At 29.5% G+C, this 19,100-nt stretch overlaps 2 protein-coding genes across 6 annotated transcripts; one reads left to right on the top strand and one right to left on the bottom strand.

Moving 5' to 3' along the window:
- Window positions 1-35: 35 nt before the first annotated feature.
- On the bottom strand, window positions 36-13,733 carry LOC130453361 (DNA topoisomerase 1). 3 transcript variants are annotated; one of them, XM_056793065.1, is made up of 12 exons: window positions 13,568-13,733; window positions 12,657-13,263; window positions 10,511-10,866; window positions 10,286-10,303; window positions 9,687-10,015; window positions 7,522-7,759; window positions 7,232-7,466; window positions 6,875-7,176; window positions 6,598-6,812; window positions 4,564-4,717; window positions 4,270-4,500; window positions 726-4,213 (listed from the first exon to the last, which is right to left on the bottom strand). In XM_056793065.1, the coding sequence occupies exons 1-12, from the start codon at window positions 13,607-13,609 to the stop codon at window positions 3,911-3,913; spliced, it is 3,030 nt and encodes a 1,009-aa protein (XP_056649043.1). In that variant the 5' UTR covers window positions 13,610-13,733; the 3' UTR covers window positions 726-3,910. The 3 variants fall into 3 exon arrangements, with proteins under 3 accessions (XP_056649058.1, XP_056649043.1, XP_056649052.1); XM_056793074.1 differs by lacking the exon at window positions 10,286-10,303 and having other exon boundaries at window positions 13,568-13,717; XM_056793080.1 differs by lacking the exons at window positions 9,687-10,015; window positions 10,286-10,303; window positions 10,511-10,866; window positions 12,657-13,263; window positions 13,568-13,733 and adding an exon at window positions 9,005-9,350 and having other exon boundaries at window positions 36-4,213.
- Window positions 13,734-14,134: 401 nt separating this feature from the next.
- Window positions 14,135-19,100, top strand: LOC130440436 (glutamyl-tRNA(Gln) amidotransferase subunit A, mitochondrial). 3 transcript variants are annotated; one of them, XM_056773585.1, is made up of 8 exons: window positions 14,154-14,335; window positions 14,388-14,697; window positions 14,821-14,872; window positions 15,135-15,374; window positions 16,081-16,228; window positions 16,300-16,517; window positions 16,585-16,787; window positions 18,216-19,100. In XM_056773585.1, the coding sequence occupies exons 1-8, from the start codon at window positions 14,303-14,305 to the stop codon at window positions 18,371-18,373; spliced, it is 1,362 nt and encodes a 453-aa protein (XP_056629563.1). In that variant the 5' UTR covers window positions 14,154-14,302; the 3' UTR covers window positions 18,374-19,100. The 3 variants fall into 3 exon arrangements, with proteins under 3 accessions (XP_056629545.1, XP_056629555.1, XP_056629563.1); XM_056773567.1 differs by having other exon boundaries at window positions 14,135-14,335; window positions 14,388-14,872; XM_056773577.1 differs by lacking the exon at window positions 14,821-14,872 and having other exon boundaries at window positions 14,150-14,335; window positions 14,388-14,791.

Here is a 19,100-nt window from a genome sequence, read left to right on the forward strand (position 1 = left end):
TTCATTTTTATGTGATATTTGACCAAATTATATATTTACAGTACTACCAAGCATTATTACGAATTATTTCCTTTTTCTAATCTATCTTCAACTGATGGCACAATTCTTCTCCATATGTCATTTCTGTTCTTTTTCGCTCCAATTCGGTTCTAACTCTCTAGTGCCCTTCAAAACTGCATCCAATTATTTTTTCTTTGATCTCTCCCTTCTTAAATGACCTTTTGCTACCAATCTACCACTTCACATTCTCTTCCTCTTCTACGTTATTTCCGTGATTTTGTTCCACGATTCCAATTTTTTTATCAACAAATTTGAACTGCAACTCATCAAATTCTCTTTTTGGGGTGGGACATTTTCTTAAAAATTGCAATTTCAACTCAAAACTTCGTTGAATATCTTTAAATAGTGAGTCTCATTATGGCCTTGTAGGAACTTTATCCATTGAGTTTCTGATTTCTTATGGGATTGGAGCATTGGTTACCATGGATCAATCTAACTTGCTAAATCATTTAGCTCTACACTAAGGAAACCAAATAAATTTCCATGGACCCACACTTACGATTGTGGACCCTCATTTTTTGTCACGCTCAACGTAGACCTCCGTCGAGTCTCCCGTGGAACACTTTGGGAATCACGAGATTGGAGCGTTGTGATTTGAAAGTTCTGATGTTGTATACGATGTTCGTTTTTTGGGACATTTTTGGTTCTCCCTGTAGGATATGCTGGTAGTGAAATTAAAAATTTTTTGATCTATGTCTTTTTATTAATAAAATCTGTAATATACAGACAGAATTGCTACAACTTGTCGCTCCTTTACAGATGACAAATATAAGGGGAAAATTGTAAATTTGGTACAATGAGTTGTCAATTCAATAATTCATTCCAAATAAGCACAATAACGGAAGACAGAAATAAAAAGAATTGCTTAAGTCTCTCAAGTATTGTCGCCAAATTTTAATCACCAATTACTGCGATGATGTAGAAAATACATCAATTATGTCATCGGAAGTTCAAATTAACAAAATTTCGTTATCGGTAGTTCAAATGAACAAAATTTTGTTAATTAATAAAAATTGGCGACTATACGACTCATATTAAAAAAAAAAGATATAATATCTGTACACATAGATATTTAATACTTCCATAAATAGAAGAAATTCACTAAGTAAAATTTAAAAAGTCACTATTTAATAATTTAACCTTAAAAAATATAATTGAATGGATCATCTAGAAACTATCTCAAGTTTAAGACGATCTAAATTTATTTATTTGTAACTAAAGTCCTTCACACTGATTGGCTGGAAAGAATAAAAAAATCTTCCACTGTTACCAGACTACTCGGAAAAAATCAGTTAACAGATTTTTTTTGGTCAACACGTAATTTGTTTACATCTATACTAGGGATAAACTTTTGGAACTAAAAATAATCCTAAATAATTACTTTTGCTAAATCAATAGAATTGCAAAAGAATAGACAACTGTAGGATTAATTATCAAATAACTTTTTAATAAACAGATTTGATTCAGTTATTTTAGTTCCAGAACAAACTCTCACTGACAATAGTTATTTTGGGAAAGAACAGACTGCCAAATTTAAATTGTTTATTTTTAAACGAATTAACTATTAGAAAACGCCAAATATTTATGCATTCTTCAAAAGAATGTTTCCTAACTCACAAAACATTGAAAGTATAGAAAATGGCAATCAATAACCAAATTTCCTGTTATTTCCCAAATAAAATATGACAACTAAAGGAGTTTTTGGAAGAAATTTTCAATGGACTTTTAGTTGAGTTAGATCCCAAACAAATGAATCTATGAAGTTATAATAAACTATTACAAAATGTACATTTATGCAATAGAGAGTTGAAGAATTAAATCATCAAAAGAATGGTTAATGATTCACAAAGCGATTGAGTTTATTATAAGAAGATTGTGAAAAAAGAACAGAAAATTGTCAAACAACTTGCTAAAAGAAAGATCTAGTCATTTAACAAATTCTCCAGTTTTTATCAAGTAAAAGATTTCAATGAAAGTAGTTTACGAGAGAACTTTCCAATAAAGATTGTTTCTAAATGAGTTAGTTTGTGATCAACTATTAGAAAATGAACATTTAAGCATTAGAGAGTATATTAAAAGAATAGTTACCAGATCTTAAATCTAACCACGTTGTAATTGATTTTTTTGGGGGGCTTATTGTTCAATGATAGTCCGAGAAGTTCAAAAATTTATCCAAAAGATTTGAATATTGTAAAATGATAAATGAATGTAAGTTATGGAAGACATTTCGACTTAACCATAAATCACTTAAGTAATTAAATTAGATGTAAACAATGTACCATAGCAGATATAAGATATTCAAATATACAGAGTGTTTTATGCACTTCGAATGGAATGTGTAAAATCTGGACTCGATAAAATTTGTCTTCGAGCGAAGATGAACATATTGCACACGTATATTATAAATATATAATTTTGAGCATTTATTTTTAAATAGTTTTTCTTATACATTTCAATCAGTCACAATTATTTAAAAATTCATCCTATAAATCGGTATTTTTTTGTCTTAAAGCTACATTCGACAATACTGAATCATTTACACGTGCAATTTTTTCAATATATCGCACAATATAAAGTAGTTTGTAATTTGACTAGTGTGAAAATGCCTATAATATGTATATCATTGATAAAATTTGAATAATACACAGTTTAAAGGTGAAAAAAAGATTATTATGTCAGATAGCACTGGTATATGTTTGGAAATCGTCATTTTATTAATAAAATTGTTTTGTTATTTAAAAAGAATGTGATGAACTTTTCTACTTCTTGAAAATCTTATGTTCATACTGAAAACTTATATTTTTGCAAATAACTGAAAATTCAAGATTTTCAGGTTTTCAAGTTTGTATTAAATTTTTGAAAAATTCATAAAATGTTGAAATTTGAAAAAAATTAACTGGGGGTAATGATTGTTAAAGAAATCTCCTGGCCCTGTTACTCAAAGTTAAGCAAATAATGAAGATTTTTAGGTTTTTTGCCATTTAAATTTTGAAAAAAATATAAAACGTTAAAATTTTTAAAGAATTAATTATTGAAATAATCATTTTAAAACAAATACTCATGCCTTGTTCCTAAAAACTGAATAAACATTGAAAGATTTTCAGATTTTGAAGGTCCATGGCCTGTTTCTAAAAATTGAAGTAATAATGAATATTTTCAATTTTTTTATCATTTAATTATTAAAAAACTTATGAAAAGTTCGATTATAAGAAAATTAACCACTAAAATAATCACTTTTGAACAAATACTCATGCACCGTTTATAGGAATTCAAAAAACAATAAAGATTTTCAAGTTTTCTAGTTTTTTGCTATAAAATTCTTGGAAAATTAATAAAACGTTTAAATTTCAAAATATCGATTAACGAAATAATGATTTTTAAACAAATACTCAAGTCTGACTATAAACTGAACAATTTAAAAGTTTTGAAAAATCATAAAAATTTATATATCAAGTTTAACAATTTAAATATTAAAAATTGATCAATCAAACATTTTCCAAATTCAATCAAAGATATACACACAGTAATAATCCCAAAATCTGATCCCTTTAGGATCCCTACATTCAAGCAAAGGATAATTTGAAAAATAATTAACTTTCACTACGAACATATTAAATACACAGACAGAATTTTTTTTTATTGTTTCATAACTTTACAACAATCTGAATTGACTTAGTTGATAACGACAAATTACTAATAACATGATCCATGCGCGAATTTATTTCCGCAAAATAAAAATTATTAATCACCACGTCAATTATAAAATGATTCAACTTATTAACTTACATTTTCCGAGCATCCTTTTTATATTACACACTAAACCAGTATCTAAATAAAGATAGAACCAAACTTAAAACCTGTAGTCCGGTCCTGCCATATCTATAGCCCATCTAAATTTGTCTCTTTGCGTTTTGTTATAAATTTTTTCGATGGAAACGTTATATTTCTTACACCACGCGACGCTTATTCTCGGATCTAAATAATTTAATTTCGAAGTACCGAGAGCTATGGTCTTATTCTCGTCTCTATCGGTCTCTTGGATTTCAAGTTTGGTCAATTGTTCTTTGAGACGTTGCAGCATCTTCTTCTTCTTATCGGCAACTATCTTCTCTTTGACGCTACCATGTTTTGCTTCCCGTACCGCATCTTTCACCTAAACACATTTTCTTATATATAAATGAATTTTATTTAACATATAATTCATAATACCTGTCGTTCTGCGTCTTTAATTGCTTCTTTTTTAGAGGCTATCTTTTCTTTCAATTTTTCCATGGATTTTTCATGCCCTTTGGGTACAGAACGTTGATGGTTACACAATATAGCTACTGCTCTATTCGCTCTATTATATGCCAAAATTTTTTCGGCTTCCGTATCATTCTCATTCGTTAATAAATCTAATTGTTGTTGTAGTGTAAACGAAGCATTGTAAGTACGGAAAACCTTTAAAAAAATAAATGGGTATCCATAATACGTTTTACTATCACTAGAATATCACTTTATTACCTTGGCAGTAAGACCTTCCATTAATTCATTGAGATGTTTGTTCATAATTTGGGTGTTAAGCCTGTCGAATAGATCATCACCTTCCTTTTTATTTTCCATAAATAATCCAAGATTTTTGAACACTCGTTTTTCAACTGGTACTTCGTTATAATACCTAAAAAGTATATCCTAAAGCTTACTAGAATAATAACAGTGATATTAGTATTGTCAATATTTTCCCAACAGTTTCTAATTAAGTCTACTCAAGTCATCTATGGATAAAGATACTAGAATTGATAGGGCCGGAAAACAATGAAAAATAAATGGACACAATGTTTAAAATGATGGGCAAGACATCCCATTTGAATTGGTAATCAATCATCATAGGTCAATAAAGCATCTCTCTGGTATTCAGATGGTTGAATGCTAACACAAGAAGCTAGGTTTGATATTTTTGGATCAAAATGCAAAATTTACATACAACTAAAAAAAAGCACTCATTATTTTTCAGACACCGTTGCTAGCAATGAATATATGTTCTCATTAGAGAATAGAACCTCGCTAGAAAACACATTTATAATCTCTTTGATAGCCAAGTAGCCTAAAAACCCTAAACAAACTCTAAAAACACTAAGTAATGGAAATAAATCCACCATTATGTGGCTACGGGGTATACCAGGTAATGAGGAAGCAGATGGGCCTATAAAAGGGGCAATGACAGCATATTTTGTATCGAGTCCTACTGTGATTTCACGAGATGTGACATCAAATGATCTGAACAAATGGACAAAAATGTCTAAGAAGCTTCTAGAGGTGAGAAACTAAATTAAACTGGTTGTCAGTCTTCTGAAAGGTCACTGCCTTGTAACAGTTAATCAAACTATTAAATGTAACAAGAAGCAAACAATATATTTGTTAACACTGTTACATTAACCTTTAAAACATGATTATTCAAATAATTCATATATTGATTATTTTCTCAATTGATTGTTTGTAGGAAGTAATATAAGTGATGCAAAGAGCTCCTCAAATAGTTTTAATTATCGCAACCTTATCCCGCCAGGATAAAAGAATTCCAAGAGCTAAAATATAATACGCCTAGAAAGGAAAAAATGGGATATTCCAAGACCCAACATCAAGAACTGGCAGAGTAGTTAACTGTAATTTCAAAGTGCAGCAAGTGTTGCTTTACACCATAACAATTGTTTTGTTGCTGGATTTCCTGGTAAAGTGCAGGTATAAAAAAGAAATCTGAAGAAGCGTTGGGATAGAAACCTTGCCACTTTGAGAATCAACATTACAGTGGTCTAATGGTAAACTATAATGATTCAATTTTTGCAGCCGCTTCTTGATATAAAGAGGTCCTTAAGTAGTTTTAATGATTCCAACATTAAAACTCCGCCTTTGAAATGATAAACGTGGCAGATTATCTACTCTGGAAATGCCCTGGCCAACACTTTAGGATTGGAACTAAAAACAGTAAGAACCATAAACTCATTTGGACCTCAATACAGTATCTTGATTCTCCAACTTCAGACTTCAATTTTTCTGGATGTCCATGCTCAAGTCACAATCTTTTAATGGTATCCTCAATGTAATCTCAAATGGAATGCTGGTTTTTTAACACTTAAACTTCAAGATCTATTGTACCTCCTTCTCAAAGCTGCTTTAGTAACTATCTATAGCTTCTACAAATGATTTCACCAATTATTTTGTATCTTTTTAGATGCTTCTTAACAAACTTTTATCTTCATTGTTCATTTATCCTCGCTTCCCAGACTTTCACAAGAAAATCAAGCACCTTAATAATTGAGTCACAGCAATTGACATCCAATGGAAAAAATTAATTTTTGAAAATTTCTGGAACCCTTGGTGATACCACTACACAAACACACAATTACCACTGTCTTCTTCAGTTCCAACAATCAGTTTAATCCCTCAACTAACATTTGTTTCATCAGTCCATATTTTTATTTTATTGTAACTTGTATTTTTCTTCTTTGGGGGTTGTACTTCATCTATCTATAAATAAGTTAAAAGTAAATTTCAACTTACCTAATGGAATCTTTTCCGAGAAAATCAAAGACTACCACAAATTCTTTGTCATCTTTTTTCTCGTGTAATTCTATGTGTTCAACTCTAAGAGAACAACAACCTACAGTATCTGCTTGATCTTCATCCTTCTCATTACCAGCTCTCAGAGCTAATCTATCAATAAAGTAGAGAGCCACAGCCCTTTGCCTAACTTTCATTTCTTTAGATTTCCAGTCCTATAACAAAAAAAATTCATCAACGACCCCTTCTTCCTTTTCTCTTATCACTTGATACTTACTTGTATGTATTGATTTCTTATCTTATCGATACATTTGTGAAGTTTCCTAGCAGTTTCATACTTTTGCCAATCTTTTTCGCCCTTAAGTTTGGAACTGGGATTCAACATGATGTATTTCACTTGATTTTGAACATTTTCAGTCCACGATACCAACCATGTGACTGTATTAACATGACGCACTTCTTTCCATTTGTGACCTGGAGGAGCTACTGGAATCTTCGAATCTTTGCTACAATTTATGATGATATCTTCTGCTTCTAGACGTTTCTTTAGTTTACCCATCTTAGGATGTTCACCTCGACCTTATAAAACAATAAAATTGACAGAATTGAATTTTAGAATCAAGATAATATATACCTCTGAATAGACCGGGAGGTTCCAGTTTAAAATTACCAATTTTTTCTTTATGACCATCTATTGTACAAAAACCGTATTCTTTTATTAATGCTTCGTTTTTTTCTTTCAAAGCTTTTTTCTCTTCTTTACTTCGATTTCTATTCTTTTCTGCTACATCCAAAAAATATGCGTGCATTTTTTTAAAATCGCATTTTTTCAAATCAGTTATTAGAGCTCGTTCTTCATCATTCATCACCTAAAAAAATATAAATAAATATATTCTTATAAATAAATAATAATCATATACATACCTTCCTCCAGTCTTTAAAAAAATTCTTATTAAATATCTCTTTGGTGGTATAATCGTGGTCTAACATTTTAGCATAGAAACCTGCTACCTCCTCAGCAGGTTCAGATAAACGAACTTCTTTTCCATCATACAAAAATTTGACATCTTTTGGAAGTGGCTCATACGGTGGTGCGAATACAGGACCTTTATGTTCCAAGAAAGTCCATTTAACGCCATCGTCTTTCTTTTCTTCTTCCCACCTGTAAATATTCACTCCTAATTTGGATATTCTATACGAAATTTGTTAATTGAGACACACACAAACTCTAATAATAATAATAATTCTAACTAATAGAAGCAAAGTATGTGGCTAACAGAGTATACCAGATAACCTTGATAAAAATGGGGGCAATGACACCATATTTTGAACCGAGTCCTGCTGTGACCTCATGAGATGACACATCAAAAACGAATTGAACAGATGGACAATCTGAAAGAAGCCTGAGAAGTTTCTAGAGATGTCCAGAACCGACATTAAACTGGTTATTGATCTTATGACATGTCACTGTTTTGTCTTTAGAAATTAGAACAAAAAACTACAAGAAAAATAACCTCCTTTGAGTGTAGTTTGTATTTTTGATGCAGAACAATGAAATGAAGAGTCAAGCACAATATATAATTTTTGGTTGGAAAGTCAAAACGACAACCTAAACAATCTAATCTACAGACATCCATTTTCAAAGCAGTCTTAAATAGAATCCTAAATCCCCAGATTTCCATCCTCTCAGACTCCCACTTCAATTTTCCAGTATTTCCATCCTAGAATCACATAATCTTCTATCAGTATCTTTACTTCCTAGTGTCAATCTGCTATTTTTGCTCGAATGAATAGTAAACTTATTTTATCAGACTAAAACTCATTTTCTGGTTTAATTATTTTAACAAAGTCCAATATATTTGATGGCTTCATTGAGGATAGATCTTCGTTTCTACAAATGTTTTCTTTGAATATTTTTTGTGTTCCTTCTATTTCCCCGAAGAATCTGTTTCTGATTCTCATTGGATGATTTTTAATAGACTTTGTTTTCATTGCAAAGGCTCTTTATCTAGGAACATTTATCCACACTTCCAAGACTTTCGAGTTAAAATTAAGTTTCATAATAAATTAATCATAGCTAATCGAAGCAGTGGGAATTTCTGGGTCCGTTGGTGATGTTGTAATTAATACACTATTTACAGCTACCACTACACCAACACTCACAATTACACCTTAACAGATTGACAGTCCAAAAGATTCATAACCATACCAGTTAAGTCCTAGAAACAAATTTTGTTTAGAACGCTTCATTATTTTTATAAAATTCATAACACAATTTTTTCAGTAGTTCAAATGTAGATTAGTTTATAAATATTTTTAAGTACCATTATTAAGATTAGATAGAAGATCTACTTTCTCCTAGTGACATAGCCTATGAAACATAATTGTTATAAACAATGAAATTCACCTCTTCAAGACAGCTATAGTTTTATTTAGATCATCCACCTTAATAGGAACATTTTTTAAATCACCATAAATAAAATTTTCACTTTTATTTGGTTCGGACCGCGTTGCTTTTAACCTCACTTTATAAAAAACGTTATTTTTAATTTCGAATACATGTAAACACCTGAACAAATTTTTCAATAACTGTTGATTTCTATGTTGGAAGTACACTATTTTGAGCATAACAATAACAAAAAAAAAATGGATTTTATATCAATCAATTTTATCAACAATTTCGACGTGGCCCGAGGTCGTAGATGAACGTTGACGTTAATAATCCGTTGTTGCCACTTCCTCACGCGGATCCTCAATATAAGGATTTTCGAATAATTTATATTTTCGTTTATGCACCAACCAAGAATTAAAAAAATTATAAAATTAATAAAAAAAATTATAATTGACATCAGAAAAATATTCAATTTAATTTTAATATTCAAATTATTATGTAAAAAACAAAATATAAAGTAGAAAAATATATAAATTTTTTGCAAGTTTGGCAACTAAGCATTAAAAGTATTTACTATTGAATATTAGGGGTGATTTGGGTAAAATTTGAAAACAAGTTAATATTTTACAAATACAGTTTATAAGGCAAAAATATTTTTAAATAGTAAAGCAATGTAATACATAAAAATCTAGCTCACCATTTCCAAACTTCTTGTTCCTCTTCCTTCTTTTTCTTGCCCTTTTTAGGACTATCCCCATCTGCATTCTCCATCTTTATCTCAGCTTTGACGCTCTCTTTTTTCACCTTCTTCTCTTTTTTCTTTGCGGCTTTTTTCGCGGGTTTGTAATCATTTTCTTCATCGTCATCATACTCCTCATCGTCGTCGTCATAACCTCTTTTCTTTTTCTTTTTGGGCTTCTCCTCTTTCACTTCTTTTTTTGGCCTCTTTCTAGCCGTTAACGGCACGTCATCGTCATCATCTTCTTCGTCTTCTATTTTCCTTTTCTTGCTATTCATACGGGCAGACTTGAGAGAAACAACATAATTAATAGGGTTAATAGAGATAGGGTTACGGTTTGAAGCATACTACTGACACTACCCTTATGTGAAGGAAAGGGATGCCTGCCTGCCTGGTGGTATAATCTTAGTTAAACTAGTAGAAAAAACATATAAATGGAATAAAAACTATAAATGGTTATTTTATAGGATGTATCTAGTTTCTTTTTAACAAAGACTACACTGGTTGTCAATAAAGATACATAGTAGAATTTAACCATTAATAGCAAATAAACATACCATTTGACTTCTGCGGCTCTGTAAATATTAGAAAAATACTCAATTAAAAATCATTTTTCATATTCAGGCCTTCTAAACACGAAGCTAATCATTCGAAACTAATGATTAGTTTCAAATGAGTAGTTCAGTGTGGGCCTTATTTTACAAAATAGACTGAACTGACACTGGAATCATTCAAAATCTATAAAAATGAATTTATTATTTATATGTTTTAATGTTACTTACCAATGGCATATCTTCGTCACTGTCATCCTCAGCTTCTTCTTTAATTTCATTCTTAATATTCTCCGATTTCTCATCTTGGCTATCTTCACAACCATCCTCACCGGAGAAACTTGATTCTTCTTTCTTAAAATGTGACAAGTTGTAGTCACAACTACTAGCCTGAGAATAATCAGCTTGGCTACCATCGTCGGCTTCATCTTGACTGCTCACGGGATCATCCTTTATGACTAATTTGTCTTCATCATCGTCAGTACTGAAATTAGCTTCTTCTTTTGCAGTCATTGACTCATCTTCTGGCTCTTCTTTCAACTGTTTGATTTCTTCAACCTCCTCTTTGATCTTGCGGTTGTTTTCTTCTGAAATACCCAATGAAACTGTTTATACTGAGGGATATACGAATAAAAAATAAATTATAGAACCAAAATTATGATACCACAAAGTTTACATCAACATATTTGAATTTCTGAGATGGTACAAAATCTTTTAAAACAATATTTAAATCAGTTTGCTTGGTTTATTTAATATTTCGAAATTATACTTAATATTTCTTATATATTCCATTATTTTGATGCTTGGTTTGAATCGTATTGAAGATATCGATAATATTTGGTAATTGCAGCTTTTTACGTTTCTATTTAGTTATACTTGGTACAAGAATATCAAAATAACATCATATAATAATAAAAAAATGTTGATTTCCATACAAATTTATTCAGTAACTTGTACATATAATTAAAATTATAACAGAATAATTAATATATAATTAGTGTTCATAATAATCTGAAAAATCGTTTCATACACAACTATATTGAAAAAACGCATTGCAAAGAATAATGGTTATGAGCTATTGTTTAAATATTTGCAATCAAAAACAGTTTATCACAAAATGTTTATCGAATTTGGTTGTTATTCAGAATAATAGAAGTTTAAATTCTTTTGGAAAGAAATGTGCAAAATCACTTACATTCTAAAAAGGAATTAATGTTGTAGAAAGTACATACCTACCTATTAAATACTGTTCTAGTATTGTATAAATCATTTTGTTGAGATACTAAGAATTTCAAATGTTGTCAAAAAAAGAGATAGAGAAGTAGAATTTTCAAAATGTGACATTTGTTGTCAATATCAAACCGGACAGATCGAATTGTTTCCAATATTCCAACATAAAAACAACAAAGTTACTGGGTTTTATCGAAAGAAATCAGCAATCAGTAGAATCAACAAGCAATAGAAATTTGAATATAAGATCCTGTAAGAAAATGCATAAAAAAACTAAAGAAAAATTATAATAACTTACATACCAGAAAAATAATGAGACATAAATAAATTAGGACTCGAAGAACATATGATTTCCTTTTCTTTTAAGAAGTTGTATGTCAAAAATCATCTAGCAACATCTTCACCAAAATGTTAATGTTATTCAATCTCCATAAGCTATCGATGCTTAAAGACTAGTAAAATTAATTTTTTTCAAATTTGTATTATTTATATCAACATATATACCAAAGCTATCCAAGAAATTTCACTCACAATGTACCCAACAATGTGGTCCAGGTAAACAAACAGCAACAATTTCTACTGAAAATTAGGTAAATTTGTTATGGGCAATTTTAATCTGAACAGCAATAAATCCCTCAGTGGAGCCTCAATTGAACAAATAGGTCTAAAATAATTAATAACTGCATTAAAACATGAAATAATAAAAAGAACACTTAAAATTGAAGTCTGAAACATAAAAATATATATTTTGTATCAAGTTATCATCTAATGCAGTTTCAGTTAGCTCCATAGAAAGTGTGATAGTGAAATGCCCTCTGGCACATATCATATCAGATTGAACTGTTTCAACATGAAAACAACAAAGTTACTGGGTTTAATAGGAAGTGAGAAAGTGTAGAATCAACAAGCTATGGGAATTTAATTATAAGATCGTGTAAGAAAATGCATAAAAAAACTAAATAAGAATTATAATAACTTAGATATTTGTTTAAAGAGCAAAAGGAAATAATTAAAGTTATTAAGGAATAATTTTAAATAATTAATTTATTAAATGCCTTTCTCTAATTGTCTCAACACTTGAACTTACAATAACACTTACATATTTTACTAAACAGTTACAAAAGCATTACAAATTTGTTAAACTCACCTAAATTTTTGTCTTTTTCATATTTCTTTTCTTTATCCTTCCTATCCTTATCCTTTGAACTGGAATGATGTCTGTCTTTCTCACGTTCCTTATCCCTATGTTTATCCTTTGAACTACCATGTCGATCTTTTTCCTTATCTTTATCTCTGTGTTTCTGCTTATCCTTATCTCTATCCCTTTCTTTATCCTTGTCTCTCTTTTCTCGATCTTTGTCTCTAGAACTGCTCTTGTGCTCCTTATCATGAGAACTTTTATGTTCCTTCTCTTTATCTTTGGATGAATACTTTTTATCGTCTCTATATTTATCTTTACTTTTATCTTTATCACGTTTGTCCTTTTCACTTCTTTCTTTATCCCGATCTTTATCTTTGCTTGAAGATTTATGGGAGCTGCTGTGACGGTCTTTTTCCTTGGAACTGTGATGTCTGTCCTTATCTTTTTCTTTATCCCTACTGGAACTTTTATGGTCCTTACTCCTACTTTTATCTTTGTCCCTATCCCTATCTCTATATTTATCTTTGTGTTCTGATTTATGACTCTTGTGCTTCTCCGAGTATCCGTTTAGGCCATTCACATGGCTTGAATCACCGTTTTGCTCTTTGTTTGCCTGTACCAATATAATTTAAATAATTATTTGAAAATTAAATCTACAAAATATTACGAAATATTTCACTAAAATGTACGAAAATCATATTTACTGATAGAAAAAAACATGGTTATACTCAAACAGTATGCACGCTTTCACACAAGTCAATACGTGGGACTTAGTTTCTGACGCCATTTTCGGACTTAGAAAATTTTTGCATCACGCTCTGAAGTTACTTATAAAGTACCTTTTAATTAGATAAAATGGATTTTTCGTGAAGGTACGAGTGTTACAAATGAAAAATTAAGTTTAAATATGTACTCACCGGACTCGATTCTCCTTCAGTAACAGAGTTTTCGACTTCCATTTCGTTACAACTTGAACTATTAAAGTGTAACTTCACTACCGATCAAGAGTACATCAGGATTGAGAATGAGAATGTCGATGGAGAAAGCAACAAGCAACGTCTAAGTGCTAAAATTTAGTTGTGCGCAGACTCGGACAAAGGCAATAACCTTTCAAGCGCCATTATTTAAAATTATAGTGGCTAAATAATTTTTTTATATTTTCTGAAATTATTTCAGTAATATTATTTTCAATTAATATAAACAATATTTTTAATGGAAAAATTATCTATAATTCTATGTAGATTTTATCATAACAAAATTTCATAAGTATGCTTAAAACTCCAATTTATTAATATTGACAATAAAACAATATCGACCTATCAATTTATCAGGAAAAAATATATTCACTCAATATCAGTATTCATACTATAGTCTACTCGAATATATGAATACTGAATTATATTTTCTTGTACATTTTGTGAAATTATACAATTTAAATTAATTTAAATTGCAAGATTTTTTAAACGAAAAAAATTTTTAAGGTCAGTGCCATCTACAGTAGTCATATGGTGATACATCGATAAGACAGTGGCAACAATGGAAACATTTTCCAAATAAATAAGGTTAACACTATTTTTTTTATATTAACTAAAATGGAAAATCTTATTCTTTTATCCGTTTTTATGAAATAAAGAATCAGAAATATAATAAAAATGGAAAAACTACTTCATACTAATATAAAAACAGTAAGGTAATCTAATAAAATGACAGCGATTTTTTAATTTGAACATTTTTTAGATTTCAAGATTACTTTTCGATGGTACTATAAAACCTACGGAACTAACAAACTTGGCGTTAAAAAAAGCAGAAGATATCAAACATTTAAATTCATTTATATCTATAACATCAAACCAAGCTAAGACGCAAGGAGAAAAATCGGAAAAGCGTTTTACCGATAGAAAACCAATTTCAGAATTAGATGGTGTTACAATAGCAGTCAAAGATAATTTTTGTACACAAAATATCAAGACAACATGTGCCTCGAAAATGTTGGAAAATTTTGTGCCAACTTACAATGCTACAGTGTGTCAAAGACTTTTTGATGCAGGTGCGGTTTTAATAGGAAAAACAAACTTAGATGAATTTGCAATGGGAAGTGCTACAACTGACTCAATATACGGACCAACGAAAAATATTTGGAGGTATAAAAGTGAGAATTTTTTTCTTTCAGGAGGTAGTAGTGGAGGAAGTGCTGTAGCTGTTGCTTCTGGTGTATGTTTTGCGTATGTATTACATAAATTTGGTTTATATCCAAATATTTAGATTTTATGTTAAGGATTTAGTAAAATAATTTTCAATAATGAACTAAAACGCAGCCTTAAAATCAAATGTAAAATATTTCATTATAAAGAAAATTAAACTAGTAGTAATGTCGTATTTTTATTATAATAGTAATAGATTAATTTTTTCTTCTTATACGTCATTATATAAAACAACACATTATTCATTAAAATATGTCTGAAAATAGGATTATATATTTTTTAGAGCTATAGGTTCAGATACAGGTGGTTCAACAAGAAATCCTGCTTCATATTGTGGAGTTGTAGGATTAAAACCTACTTATGGGTTAGTTTCTCGTTGGGGCTTAATTCCATTGGTAAATTCAATGGATGTACCTGGTATTTTGGCAAGAACAGTCGATGATGTAGTATCTGTACTTAATGTTATTGCAGGTTTCGATAACAAAGATTCCACATCACTTACAAAACCTTACAATAAAATTAGGTGAGTTCATGTTCTTCTGTTAATCTTAGGTCTCATTTTTTTTTATATTTGCGACCTAATTATAAAATTACTTTTTCCAAATTATATATATAGAAGACATAAGAAACCATTTTTCAATTTTAATATTGCATACACTATTTTGCTGAACTTAGTATAAGTAATTTAATACTTTTAACAACTATTTAAAGAAAAATTCTGAGTTGTATTACTGGGTAAATAAAGTTGTTTTACCATAAGGTTGTATGGAGATGAGTACTTTGTATTTTGAAAATTGTTTACGAGGAAAAAAAGTTTGGGAACTTCTATTTCGAATCATAGGTATCAAGAAATGTTTTCCTACAAACTTTTTATTATCAATTTTTAAATAAAGCAAAACAAAACCACCTGCTGCTTTTCACAAACACACCTCATGGACTAATGAAACCTCTGGAGATAGAAGATTTTCAAAAAGAAATAATTTTTTGGGAGATATGTGCTTTTAAAATGTGGCTTCAATAAATTGTTCCAATAGCAAAAAAGAAAATTTTATATTTTTGTTAAATATTTTTTTATTAAATATCCTTTATAATTATTAATTACTCTAATTTCCATAAGTAATAACTTTTTAATTCATTCTATAATGAGCTATTGACAACACAATTTTCCCATAAATAAAATTTCATTTTAATGAATACGGTGTATTTATATACATTTAAAATGATTTTAGACTGCCCCCAGCTACAAAAATGAGCATCAAGGGCCTCAAAATCGGTATTCCTATCGAATATAACTCTGAACATGTTAGCGAAGAAGTTTTAGATACTTGGAATGAAATTGCAGCTCTATTACAGTCTCACGGAGCAGTAATAAAAAAGGTAGACATAAATGACTATTAAAAGTATGGTGTTTCTTTTAACCAAAGCATCTTAATAATCTTTAGTTCTAGGTATCTATGCCTCACACTGAATACAGTATCGTTTGTTATTCTATTTTAAATCAGTGTGAGGTGGCTAGCAACATGGCTCGATATGATGGTATCGAATACGGTTTCAGAGCTAATGAAGAATTATCTACGGAAAAATTATATGCTGCTAGTCGTAAATTGGGTTTTAATGATGTTGTTAAAAATAGGATACTATGTGGAAACTACTTTTTATTAACCAGGTAATATTTTTTTCAGTTAATTAATAGTCATATATATAGTTAATTACTTTTGGATATATTATTTTAGAAATTATGATAAATATTTTACACAAGCTCTTAAAATTCGAAGATTGATTGCGAACGATTTCCATAATGTATGGAATGATGTTTCTTTATTGTTGACGCCAACAACTTTGTCAGAAGCCCCATCGTATAAAAGTTATATAGAAAATTATGACCCATACAAAAACGCTTTCGAAGATTTTTGCACGCAGTGTGCAAATATGGCAGGTAAACCTTCATTTTTTTTCATTTCATACTACTTAGCCCTCTTTTTAAGTGATATTTTCTCAAATCAATATTCTTATTCTTTTAAACTACAAATACTAGATGCAACTTCATGTCTATCTGACATAAAGTCACATCTTTTTTCCTTCTAAGGAAACTGATGTTATTTGAAGATGATGATGTTTAGTCAGCTAAGCCTTACAGATGAGTATTTCCTATTTCAGGACAAAACCTAATAAATTACACATGAATAAACAACAATAAACCTCTCCCATTTCTCTCTGGTTAGTTTCTTTAGCCTGAAAAAGTTGAGACTTGGTACATTTTTTATATTAAGCTAGAAAAGGCTTTTTTTTCTAATTAATATTCTATAATTCTTTTAACAGCACCATTCCGTGACTTTTTCCTAATTAATTTATGTTGAATCCTGCTAGTCCTTATTTTTGAAAAAGAGGTTCTTTATGTTAATTTTTGTTTTTAACTAAGAATAAATAATTATTCATTATTAAATACAGGATGTATAAAAACTATGACTACCAGATGTGATTTTGAGTTCATTTGACCTACAATTTTTTCTGAAAGTTCCTTGTCAGGAAATTGATATTATTTAAAGATGATGTTGTTTGGTCAGTTTTTTGAGCTAATTCTAACCAAAGAACTTGAAATTTGGTCCTTTTTTTATGTTTTGAGTAATAATATGTCTTTTCCCTAATTAATATTCTATAATTCTTTGACTTCTACTAGCCCTTATTTGTGAAAAAATGTTTTTTTTTTCTGTTAGATATTATTTTGAACATTGCAGTCATCTGTTAAAAGAATTATTTACTTTTATGTACAGAAACTATGACTACCAGATGTGATTTTGAGTCCATTTGACCTACTATACCTTTTTCTGAAAGTTCCTTCTAAGGAAACTGATATTATTTAAAAGTGACGTTAATTAGCCAGTTTTTGAACATATCTAATTAAAACACCTTATACTAGCACCCAGCTTAATTTTTCTTCAATAAATCATTAATTACCTTATTTTTCCATTTTTATTTAGTAATTCCCCCTTTTCTGATGTATTTAATTTATGCTCCATGAATTCTTGTTCCTTTGCATTTTATGAGTATTCAGGATTCACATTCCCAAATTAATGCAGGTCAACAAATATTTTTATACATTTTTAACTTTGGTTCAATATTTATTTTTTTTATATGCAGTTTTTTGTTTGCGGCATAATACTGTTACTCGTTTCCCAGTTTCTTCCCTAGCTTTCCATATCTTTATATTTTTCTATGATCACGTTGTTTAACCCCCTGTTTTGACACTTCTTAGTCTGCCAGATCCCTTTTCAACTATTTTGAATCTATATAGATTTTTGTATTTTTTTTCTGTTTGTAGTTTGAGGTTCTACGTACGTCCAAAAATTTGAATTTATATTTATAGGTGTACCAGCAGTTTCGATACCAATAAAATTGTCCAAAAACGTTTTACCACTAAGTCTTCAATTAATGGGACGAAATCTAAGCGAACCGATGTTATTAGCAGTAGCTAAGTATATTGAAAATTTGGTAAAATTCCCACATTTCCAATACGAGTTATGATCATATGCAAAAAGATTGAAAGGAAAGGTATAATAAACAGTAAAACAAAGAATAAGAGAAGAAAAGAAAAAAATCATGGTTTTACCTCAATTTTTTTCAATATTGTTCAAATTAACCATGTGTTGTTATATTCATGTTCCAGTTTTTAAAAAATTGTTTAAAAATTAAATTAAAACTCAAAAGATTCTTCTACCCCTTTCTGTATTGTAGATTTTTCCTCAGAAATGATCACCATCTTCCTTCTAAACACCACCAACTCATTTTTGGGTAATAAGTACTTTTGGAACTCTGTTATATTAAAGGGCAATTCTCCCTTTTCCTTACTGGACAAAAAACTACTGCAATATTATAAAATGTTTACTTTGAAGTAGGTACAATTGAACAAATACAAAAAAGTATGTTAAATATAAATAATACATTCGATAGATGTAGATCTAAAAACCTATTACCAATTTAATAAAAATTATTTTAAATTACACGAAACAAAATATATATATAAGTATGTATATCGAACAAGAGGATATCACAATCAATAAAAATTATGTATTAGGCTTTTGGCAGTAAAATTACATACAAAAAATATATAATCAAAAAGAAAGTAAGGAAAAGTGCTGTAATAGTCAATAGGAAGAAATCTAACAAAAATTTATAAAACTATATATAATTTTGGTTGTCAAAGTTAATTATCACGCAAAGAACCAAATAAACCATATTACGATAAATAAAA

This window comes from Diorhabda sublineata, chromosome 1 (genome assembly GCF_026230105.1).
Source record: "Diorhabda sublineata isolate icDioSubl1.1 chromosome 1, icDioSubl1.1, whole genome shotgun sequence".
Taxonomy (NCBI): Eukaryota; Metazoa; Arthropoda; class Insecta; order Coleoptera; family Chrysomelidae; genus Diorhabda; species Diorhabda sublineata.